This window comes from Corylus avellana, chromosome ca5 (genome assembly GCF_901000735.1).
Source record: "Corylus avellana chromosome ca5, CavTom2PMs-1.0".
NCBI lineage: Eukaryota > Viridiplantae > Streptophyta > Magnoliopsida > Fagales > Betulaceae > Corylus > Corylus avellana.
Genome location: NC_081545.1, coordinates 2,977,834 through 2,988,846, shown reverse-complemented (window position 1 = coordinate 2,988,846; position 11,013 = coordinate 2,977,834). Strand labels below are relative to the sequence as shown.

General features: G+C 39.2%; 1 protein-coding gene across 1 annotated transcript; it reads right to left on the bottom strand.

Annotated features, from left to right (window-relative positions):
- Positions 1 to 353: 353 nt before the first annotated feature.
- On the bottom strand, positions 354 to 7,571 carry LOC132181542 (chitin elicitor receptor kinase 1-like; the record flags this gene model as incomplete). The annotated part of the gene is given in 7 exon segments (XM_059594797.1): positions 354 to 443; positions 1,361 to 1,557; positions 2,115 to 2,273; positions 2,402 to 2,409; positions 2,515 to 2,548; positions 3,802 to 4,680; positions 6,927 to 7,571. Coding segments are annotated over 7 exon segments (1,986 nt in total), but the record flags the coding sequence as incomplete, so codon positions are not given.
- Between the last annotated feature and the right edge of the window lie 3,442 nt (positions 7,572 to 11,013).

The window sequence follows — 11,013 nt, the reverse complement described above, 5'->3', positions numbered from 1 at the left end:
TTTGAGGAAATAACATGAAGGGTATATTTTAAAATGCATATAAACCTCTGATGCCACAAACACAAGGGAGTCAATTGTTTTCCATGTTATTGTTATTTTGTGGTTGATATTTAGGGGTGGATGGCATTCAAGAAGGGATAAATGGCATAGATGACCCTTGAGGGATATATAGAGTGAGCTCTCCTGCATCTCTGTGTGTGTGTGTGTGTGTGTACATACATAATAATGATGTAAAGGGGCTGGCTAGTGCAGTATGGATATCTCTGCAAAGATAAGCATACAACATAGGCTTTGGTCAAGTGATTAAGTACTAAACAATAATCATATTATTGTTGGGAAAGAAAGTATATTACCAGGTTCAAGTGATGAACGCGTGTTAAAACATTTAATTCAGCAAGAAATTCTTTGGATGCTTGCATATCCATCTTCTTGATTGCAGCTTTCTGCAGATAAGAGTGAGGGGGGAGGGGCTGTTATGAAAGTGAAAACTGATATAAACATAAAATATGGTAAGATTGATTAGCCATCCATATAGAGTATTAACAGATGCAACATGTAAAATAGACATACAAGATGTTGATGAAATGTACATTTCATCTTTAACATGAGCAAAGGATAAAGATTGATTGAACTGCTCATCCATTCTTCCCACTCACATTAATTTCTCATACACTTATAATTAACCAGATTGGGTGCTGAACCCTATTCAGCAAGCCCCATACAACCAACTAGAGCTGACTTTAGAAATTCAATATTTACCATGCTGTCCAGCTTGACTTCCATACTTGGGAAGTCCCTTTTTGACCAACCTCCTCATCATTCTCTATTTTAGAGTAGCTTAAATTACCAATAAAGGTATCATAGATAAACACATTCAGACAAGAAAACAAAAGTGGCATTAAGCGATTTCACCTATTTAGCTATGGAATTCGCAAGTGTTCCTCACTTTTAAACCTTTATTTATGCTAAAATAAGTTGTTCTCAATAATATATTCTTAATTGATTAAAAATCAAAGTTCTAACCATCTCCAATCTAAAAGGATCACCATAATTTTCCTATTTGAAATCTGTTTCTAGAAGGTTTCTCATAAAATGTGGTGAAAGACTGCAAATCTTCCATGAAGAGGGACTACCATATCGTTTAATATAAACCTGCACGACTACAAGTCTTATTATATTATCCAGGCATAACAAAATCAGCCATGTAGAGGGAGTAGCATATCACTTAAAAAAAGAAAAACATTATTGACCAAGAAAATCAGACAAGTTGCAGAGCCAACTACATATTTAATGTGCAAATCTGCCATGCACTGATTCATTTGCAAACCATATATAAATAAAAATACATGTGGCTACATACCTCGCCTCTCAGCTCTGCATAATAAACAGCCCCAAAACCACCTTGACCAATCTTATTAGCCATACTGAAGTTATCAGTAGCTGTAGCAAGTTCTTCATATGAGAACTCTACTGATTTGTCCACAGATATGCCTGTAAGACCTGGAGCTGGACCACCAGCAGAACCAGTTACATCTTTCTCGAAGCTACTTCCAAGCCCTAAATCAAAAATACAGGGAAACCCCATAAGTGAAATCATGTCTAATCTCCCATTAGGAGCCAAAAGAGAGAGAGAGAGAGAGAGAGGCAACATCCATAAAATTTCATTGGTTATGTCAGTCACAATGATTCTTTATAACAGTAATTTGCAGACTATTTTGAAGAAAAAAATAATAGATTAGAGCACTGACACTAGTGAGAATTTCAAGTTGCAAACACTCCAAACAAAATCAACAATCGCATTATTTGAAAGCGTAACATTTTTCAGCAACTTCAGATAAACTTGATTCTCCAAAGGAAAAAAACATACTACATATGAAATATAATACGTATTGTAACTGTTTGGTGTGGTGCGGGGTGTCAAGCGTAAGACCTTAGCCATCTCTGGGGAATGTGACTTATGATGATTGAATAAGATTGTCATCTAATTTAAATGAGGTTATTGTTTTCACTAAGAGGTTAATCAAGTTTAAAGATACTTTTTGAGACCAGTAGATCCATGAAGCACTCATTCACTAAAAAACATCTATAATGGGTTCCGAACGAAGTATATATACCATGTCCATTCTGGACAGATGGATTCTCAGATAGCTCTAAGAGCAGCGGTGCCTTCACCTTCTTCTTTCGGTAACATCGAAGATATATACAGGCTGCAAATAACAGCACACCAGCTACTCCTCCTATAGCTATGCCAGCAATAACTCCTCCCGCTAATCCTGCTTATAGTTAAGCAAATATTAAGCTCAAAAGTAGCAAAAACTTTCCACTTTATTATCTCATATTTGTCTCCAAATATCAAAATAAACATAATCATCATAAAACCAACTGTAGGAGAAGGCCAAACCGCTTGTGCTGCAAAAGGGAGAAAAACAAAACAAAGCTTGTAAATATGAGAAAACTTACAATAGGATTTAAGAAGAATTCATTTAGAATGAAGATTAGATTTATAGAAGCTACCTTGATGCCAGAGGTGGATAAGTATCATTTTGATCTGCAAATAAAAAGAAAGACAAAAAAAAAAAAATCAAGTTTATAGAAACTCATACCCCCAGAAACTACATTTAAACAAAAATCTGGTGCTTGAAATTCATTAGTAATATTGCCTTTTTCTTTCCAGTAAGCATGCTATTGCATAATTTGTGTGGCCCACTTGGAGCAATAGAGAAAGGAAACTACTCAATGTTTTTCATAGCATTTGGAATTGGACACGAGTGTCATGAAAAAGAAGAAGAAAAAAAAAGAAGGAAAAAAGGAATCACTACCAGTATCACCAAGGTTACAACCACGGTAGAATAATGGCAAGGGGGTGGGGGGGGGAGAAATTCATGTAGCTATTGAGCTTGGAGAGGACATAACTTTTAGCGTTGGGTTATACTTTATAGATTTTGCAATTTAAGATTCAATATGTTCCACTTTCACTTTTGTGCTTCAATTGGAAGCAATGAAATTTTGAGTTTTATACCATGGTATTAATAATCTATCCCACTTCACGGAGGCTCATTGATTTAGTTTTCACTTCAGTAGTTCAACCCAGTTCCCAAAATACCTACTGCTCCACCGCCAATCGCCAAAGTCCAAAGCAATAGCATTCAATCTCCAATCGCTTAACTAAACTATGCAATTATCCCTTTTATCTATAGATAACTGGAGATGTTCATTTCAAATTACCCAAAATGAACATCTAGGCTCATCCAGCAGCCCTTTGTAACACTATCTAAGTTGAGTTTATAATGGATTCAACAAATTGGACATTTAATTTTTAACATTAATTAGAATTTACCTCTTGTGGTTAGGCCTAACTACACTTACCTATCTTACTTTACAAAAATTGTAAAATGGTTATGTGCAACTAGCGTGTTGCATAAATGATAATGCGGCACCACTCGATCGGTTCATCAAAATATGTTAATTTATACAAGGAGGTTAGTGTAACTTTTCAAAATCAGGAAGATAAAGTATAATTAGTCCCAATCACAGATAAATTACAATTTACCCTTAAATTTTAAGGTTAAAATTTCTTGTCTGCAAGTTTGTAGGTATAATAGAATACCTTCCACCCATTCCTAGGATCCATAAATCATTAGTACTACATAAGCCTCTACTTAATCCTGCAAGAAATCAAATTCTCATCTACTTGTTGCTATTCTAACACATCCGTGAATCCAAGAAGCTAAATTAACAAAACCCCAACTTACATATCTGCATAAAAATTTCATTAACTCAAAGCATAACGAAATTTATCACCTTTGCCTGGAATATACACCAAACCACCACTCCCTTCGCTAAAATCCACACCCGGGTTGTAACTCTGCAGCAAGGTTGAATCAAGGCCCGTCTCCTCCGCAACCGATTCCAAAGTGTCATTCTGCCGAAGCGGGTACGTAATAAACAACCCGTATTGCTTCGAAACCGAGCTGCTCCCACACGAACATGTCACCGGCACATTCAACCTCGTATTCACATTGGGTATATTATTGGCGGGATAGCTATTATTCGTTTCCAACGACTCGGCCGTGGTCAGATTCGCGTAGGCCGTCTGCGCCACCGTCGTGTACGTGTCCCCCGTAAAAACCGTGTAATTAAACACGTAACCCAGATACTCTCCATTGATGCAGTTACATGGGAATGGAACATGGATTCTTATTTCTTTTGGAACGTAGTCTTTGTTGGGTATCGTCTGCTTGTTGTAGCTTACAATAGTATCAGGTGAAATATTAAGGTCAGATTGCAAAACTTGAGCTATGTATGTGAGATTTGAGTCCTCCCGCACGTAGTATGAAGCTAAAGCTAAACCACATCCTTTGCTACATTTGGATTCGGCTATGGAACAAAAAACTGAGACCCAGACAACCACCAATAACAAAAACCCCAATTTGGGTTTCATTGGATTGGGAAATTGGAAACTGGGTTCTGAATTGATGGAAGAATCAAGAACTGGGTCTTTGGTGGTGATTGGGGAAGACGAAGAGAAATTAGATTGAATATGCTTATTGATGATGTTGAACGTTGACTGATTGAGCTTGGGGGTGGGTTTGAAAAGGCGGCTATTTGAGCTGGCTGGAGGTGACGTGGAGGATTGTTGTTGGCTGAGGACAGTTTCTTCCAATAGCAGACATGTTGTGTCTGACAGAGGAGTCGTGATTTAGAACGTACACGCTGTATAAGAAAATTTTTTTTAATAATTTAATGCAGAAACTAAAAAAATTTTTTTGCTGACGTGCTATTCTACTTCACTCCTAACAAAGTAATGCACTTAATTCTCATTTTCATCATCTATCCAAATGATTCGTGAAATTATTGTAATGTGTTTTTTTTAAGCTTTCACTTAATGTCTGTCATCACTTCAATAAAATTTAATTTATTTCAATTTAGTACATCAATCTATCAATTGTTTTCAATTTCACCCATATGTTAACTTATTTCAAAATACTCTCATTTATTTTACGAAGAAAAAAAAATATATATTAAGACATAAAGAAAAAGAAAAAGGTCAAATTATTGTAAGTATATAAAACGGTCACATGTTACTTGAAAACCAACTTAAAAAGAAAAGAAAATATATATATATATATATATTATTTTTCTTATTTTATTAACTTTCTAGTGTATTTAAATAGATACTTACAATAAGATAAGATAGAATATACCCAACTAATGATAAATCTAATAAAACTAATCATGATCCTAATAGAATTTTAATCGCTTTGAATAGCCATTGTTCCCAAAGTCCTAGAAAGGCTCTTCATTCCTGGTGGAGACTGAGGGTTGCTATTGAGTCGCTAATTGAGACATTTAAGAAATGACAAAATAAAAAATCTTAACTAAACAAATCCCAACAATCTTATTCTTTCATCAACTTCTTATCAATTGGTCTCACACCTGACCGACCTTTCTCTCTCAAAAAAAGTAGCTTTAATTTCTGATTTTCCTCTTCTAGATTTTACACTTGTTCTCTTCTTGGCTCTGCTGACCGGGGAGGAAGGAGGACCAGCTCCTCCCTTTTCCTTCCTCATCTTTTTCTTTTCCTTTCTAGCCTTTCTTATTCTCTTCTTCTTGTGGTGTTTGCATTTTGAAGGCCAAATTTGTTGTGTTCGCCTTCCATCTTCACTCCCGTGCGCCGCCTACCCACCATCACTATCCTCCTCCGCTTCCGACGACAGTCTCCACTCTGGTTCGTGCAAACCATGCTCCTCCCAAGTGCAAGTGTCTTGCACTTGCCGTCACCTCAACCGCTCCGCGTTTGGTCACACGTCATATCAACAACTTGTTCTTTATTTCACATATGGATCTCTATGGGTGAAGCAAAAGAGTACGCCGGTGCAAAATTTTTTTATTTTTTTATTTTTTGCATTAAAATATTAAAAAAATAAATTTTCTAGCACGCCGTGTGCTCTGAATCATGACTCGGATCTCTATAGGTGGTACCTTCTTTTCATCTATGAAGACTCCATATCTAGTTACATACTCATATGTGGTATTTCCTACACCTTCATTGGTGGATATTGTGGTGGTGCTCCGCTTAAGAACCTTCGATCCAAACGGTTATAGTGCTCCTTCCCCTACTGTGGTCCCCAAACTCGCTTGTTACTGTAGTTAGTGTTTCTCAAGTAGATTTGCCTTTATTGAAATCGTCATTCATGGCCACCTTTGTTTTTTGCCTCGGGGCCGAGTATCAAATGGGTCAGACCAACTTTTTGGCACATTGCCAAAAATCTTTAGGTTTAGATTGCTATAACACCCCGTCTAATTACGTGGTAATTATTTTAAATAGTTACCAATTTACCACTAACGAGAATGTTTAAATATTTTTAACATGTTGCAAGTGTAAAAATTATCTTTAAATTATAAACACAATTGTACCCATATTGATGTGATTCGCAAAAAGTGTGAAAAGAATTTCAAATTTCCATAATGTTTTGAGAACCGAATAATCAATTCTATCATCTATCATTTATCATCCGATGCAAACCCTAAGGGAACGAATGTTCGACAAGAAGTTACATGCAAATAAAATTAGACATTTTCTACCATTTTGTTTTCCGACTCCTAATCTTATAAGTAATTGTGTTTAGCTATTTTCACTATTATAAGTTACGTTTACAATTTATTTTAAGGAAAAATTTCACGGATTATTTAATTAACTTTCTAGTTTCTTTAAATAGAAACTTATAATAAGATAAGATAGAAAATACTCATCTAATGATCTTAATCCTGAATCCTAATTGATAACTAATAATCCTTATTAACTAAAATTCTACTTCAGCACAAATTCTAATCCCCTCCTAATTCCCCTAACACTCATTAAATCATTTGATTATATAAGTATTAATTGATCGTTAAAACTGAAAAGCATAGACGAAATTTGTCACCTTTGCCTGGAATATACACCACACCACTCCCTTGGCTGAAATCCACACCCGGGTTGTAAGCCTCCAGCAACGCCGTACTAAGGTTCGTCTCCGCCGCAACCGATTCCACAGTGTCATTGGGCCGGAGCGGGTACGTAATAAACAACCCGTATTCCCTCGAAACCGACCCGCTCCCACACGAACATGTCACCGGCACGTTCAACCTCGCATTCACCTGTATATTATTGGCTTCATTGCTATTATTCGACTGCAACGACTCGACCGTCGTCAGATTGGCGTAGTACTTCTCCGCCACCGTCGTATACGTGTCGCCGGACCTAACCGTGTAACCGAACACGTAACCCAGATACTCTCCGTCGATGCAGTTACAGGGGAAAGGAACATTGATTCTTATGTCCTGTTGAACGCTGTCTTTGTTGGGTATCTTCTGCTTGTTGTAGCTTACAATAGTGTCGGGGTCGGATTGCAAAACCTCTGCTATGAATGTGAGATTTGAGCCATCCCAAACGTAGTATGATGCTAAAGCTAAATCACATCGTCTGCTACATTTGGATTCGGCTATGGAACAAAAAACAGAGACCAATACCGACACCAAAAACCCCAATCTGGGTTTTTTCATTGGCAACTAACTGGGTTCTGAAATGTTGGCAAAATCAAGAACTGGGTCTTTTGTGGTGATTGGGGAAGACAGAGAGAAATTAGATTGAATTTATTATTTATTTGCGTGATGATTTTGATCGTTGACTCTTGACTGGGTTTTGGGGTTTGAAAAAGCAGATGTTTCGGGCTCGTTTGGGATTTTTATTTTTATTTTTATTATACACAATTGAATGTAAAATTGCGAATTTCAAAAAAAAAAAAAAAGTTAAAATTATGTTTGAATGTTTGAAGAATATAAAATTAGATTGAATTTATTACTTATTTGCGTGATGATTTTGATCGTTGACTCTTGACTGGGTTTTGGGGTTTGAAAAGGTAGATGTTTCGGGCTCGTTTGGTTGTTAAAATTTCTTTTCTTCTTTTATACGTAATTGAATTCAAAATTGCAAATTTCAAAAAGAAAAAAAAGGTTAAAATTATGTTTGAATGTTTGAAGAATATATATATATATATATATATATATATATATAAAACCCTTGACTCAAATCTTTTACATTTGAGTCTCCCCTAGGGTTTCTTTGGGAAACTGCTAGGTTGGAGGTATTGTCTTCTACCGGCTACGACAGGGGAGAAGGTGGATAACGGTTTTTTAGATAACAACGTTGACGACAGGCTGATTACGGGAACTTTTTCATGATGGTAGATGAGTTGGAGAAGTTATGTGGTAAGATAACTTTGACGGAAGGGGAGAGGGTGGGTGTAGTAATCTGTGAGGGGGAAATAGCGGACGGGCGTGAAAAAGGGGAGCGGTGTCTGGTGGGTAGGATTGGTGGGGAGCACAGGGTTTATAAGGAGGCGTTCCGTTCAGTCTTGTCCCGGATATGGAGATTGTCTGGTTCGGTGCTCTTCAAGGAGGTGCTTGATAACGTATGGGTGTTTGAGTTTGAGGAGATAACTGAAAAAAGACGGGTGTTAAAAGGCAGGCCATGGTCTTTTGACCGCCAGATATTGGTGCTACAAGAGTTCGACGGAACTACACCGCCTTCACAACTGGTGTTTTCTCATTCGCCGTTTTGGGTTCAAGTCCATGAAATGCCCTTATTATGTATGAACAAAGCGGTGGGGGTTAAAATCGGTGAGTCGATGGGCTCCGTTGAGGACGTCGATGTTGCAGGAGATGGAGATGGTTGGGGGCGTTGCTGGCGTATCCGTGTGAACATTAACCTCCATGAGCCATTGGAGAGAGGCCGAGCATTGCAATTGGGAGGAAAGTCGCATTGGGTGATTTTCAAATACGAAAAGCTTCCCATACTATGTTTTGACTGCGGCGGGATTCTACATGGGAGGCAAGGGTGTCCGGTGCAGACTCATCAAAAGCGAACCAATGACGGCAGGACCAAAGAGTGGGGAGTATGGCTGCGGGCAGAAGAACCAAGGCGGAGTAATGGAGGTGATAGGGATGGCGGAACAACTTTTCCGGCGAAGCATGGCAGGAACGGCGGTACCTCGTTCAAGGGGTGGGGGAATAAGGCAACTTTCTCCACACAAGGAAACCCTAGACGTTGCAATAACAGTAATGAAGAGGCCAACAGTAAACGCTCAGGATCTTGCCATAAGGAGGAAGCAAAATTGGGGGGATATAGGCCATGGGCTGAAATGCAGAGGGTGGATACGTTATATTCGGGAGAATCTGGTAATAATAATTTTTTGGCCCCTCATGTAGCGCCGGGTGCCAACGCGGAAGGAAATGGGACCACGAATGGTGGAAAAAATGCTGCTTCTATTCAGGCTCACGTGGAGGAAAATAAGCTGGAACCGAATCTCCCGAACAGCTCCTAGGGTGGGACCAACCTACCTATGACCGACGCTGTGGGTCAAATTTTGAGCGCCAGAGGACTTGCTGATATACTCCCAGCCAGGGGGGAGGCTGGGAATGACCCTGATGTCATGGAGGATGTAGAACCAGTTGAAAATGTGAGGAATGTGGTGATAAACATAAGTTTGAGAAAGTGGAAAAGACAAGCCAGAGTTCCGAGAGAGGGGATGGAGGGAGCTTCACACTCGGCCATTCATAAAAGAAAAGCACAGCACCAAGAGGTGGGAGAGGTAGGCGGTAGGTGTGCAAAGAAAACCTGTACAGAGGAGGTGGATCGGAGCAATGAGCTTATGGAGTTAGCAGCCGCCGCCAATCTCAATGAGTCTTATTAGCTGGAACTGCCGAGGGCTTGGGAACCCTCGGACAGTTCGCGACCTTGACCAAATGGTTAAGGATAAGAAACCCCGGTTCTTGTTTCTAATGGAAACTATTAGCAACAAGAATCGTATGGAGCGGTTACGTGTGAAGTTTGGATACGAAGGGCTGTTTGTGGTGGAGCCGGTAGGGAAAAGTGGCAGCTTGGCTCTTTTTTGGAAGGTGGCGGAGGAATTAGAAATTCAAAATTATTCCCGTCGACATATCAATGCAATCGTTAAGATGTCAGACAATGAAGTGCATTGGAAGTTTACGGGGTTTTATGGTCATCCCGACCCCACAAAAAGAATGGAATCTTGGTCTCTCCTGTCACATTTAAAATTTTTTGCCCCGGTCCCATGGCTATGTGTAGGGGACTTTAATGAGATAATTCATCAATCCGAAAAGGTTGGGGGGAATCGACAACGCGAAGGACAAATGGAGGCATTCCGGGCGACTCTTGAGGATTGCAATTTTGGAGATCTTGGATTCTCGGGCCCGAAATTTACATGGTCCAATAAACGCCAAGATGATTCTTTTACTCAAGAGCGGTTGGACCGTGTTGTTGGTAATAGTGGGTGGTGTAATTTGTACAAGTCGGTTGGGGTAGATGTCTTGGCCGCACATGCATCGGATCACAACCCTATTTATGTCTCGTTTTCTAATATACAGCCAGGTGGTTTACAGGGTAGGAGAGGATTCAAATTTGAGGCTAGCTGGATTCCCGATGAAGAATGTGGAGCTCTTATTTGGGAGGTTTGGGACGGAGGTGACAATGGGGGAGGTGCAATGATGAAAGTGAGACATAAGTTGGCTCGGTGCAAATCACGACTTAAAGGGTGGAGCAGGGAAAAATTCGGCAACAATGAAAATGTTGTGAAAGAGAAAACTGAATTGCTGGCAAAATTACAAAATATTGAGGGTCCCACTCAACATGAAGCTATCAAAAGTCTTCAAACGGAGATTGACACCTTGCTGGAGTTTGAAGATACCCGGTGGAAACAACGAGCGAAACGGAATTGGTACTGGGATGGCGATAGAAACACCCCCTTTTTTCATGCTTGGGCAAGTCACAGAAGAAGAGTAAATACGATTAAGCGAGTCGTCGACACTGTAGGGCGGGAGTGGACCAAGGTGGAGGAGATTAGCCAAGCTTTTGTGGATTATTATCAAAATTTATTCACTTATGAAGGAACGAGGGGAAAAAAGGAATTTTTAGAAGGGTTGCAAGCTAGAGTCACGGATGGAATGAACTCA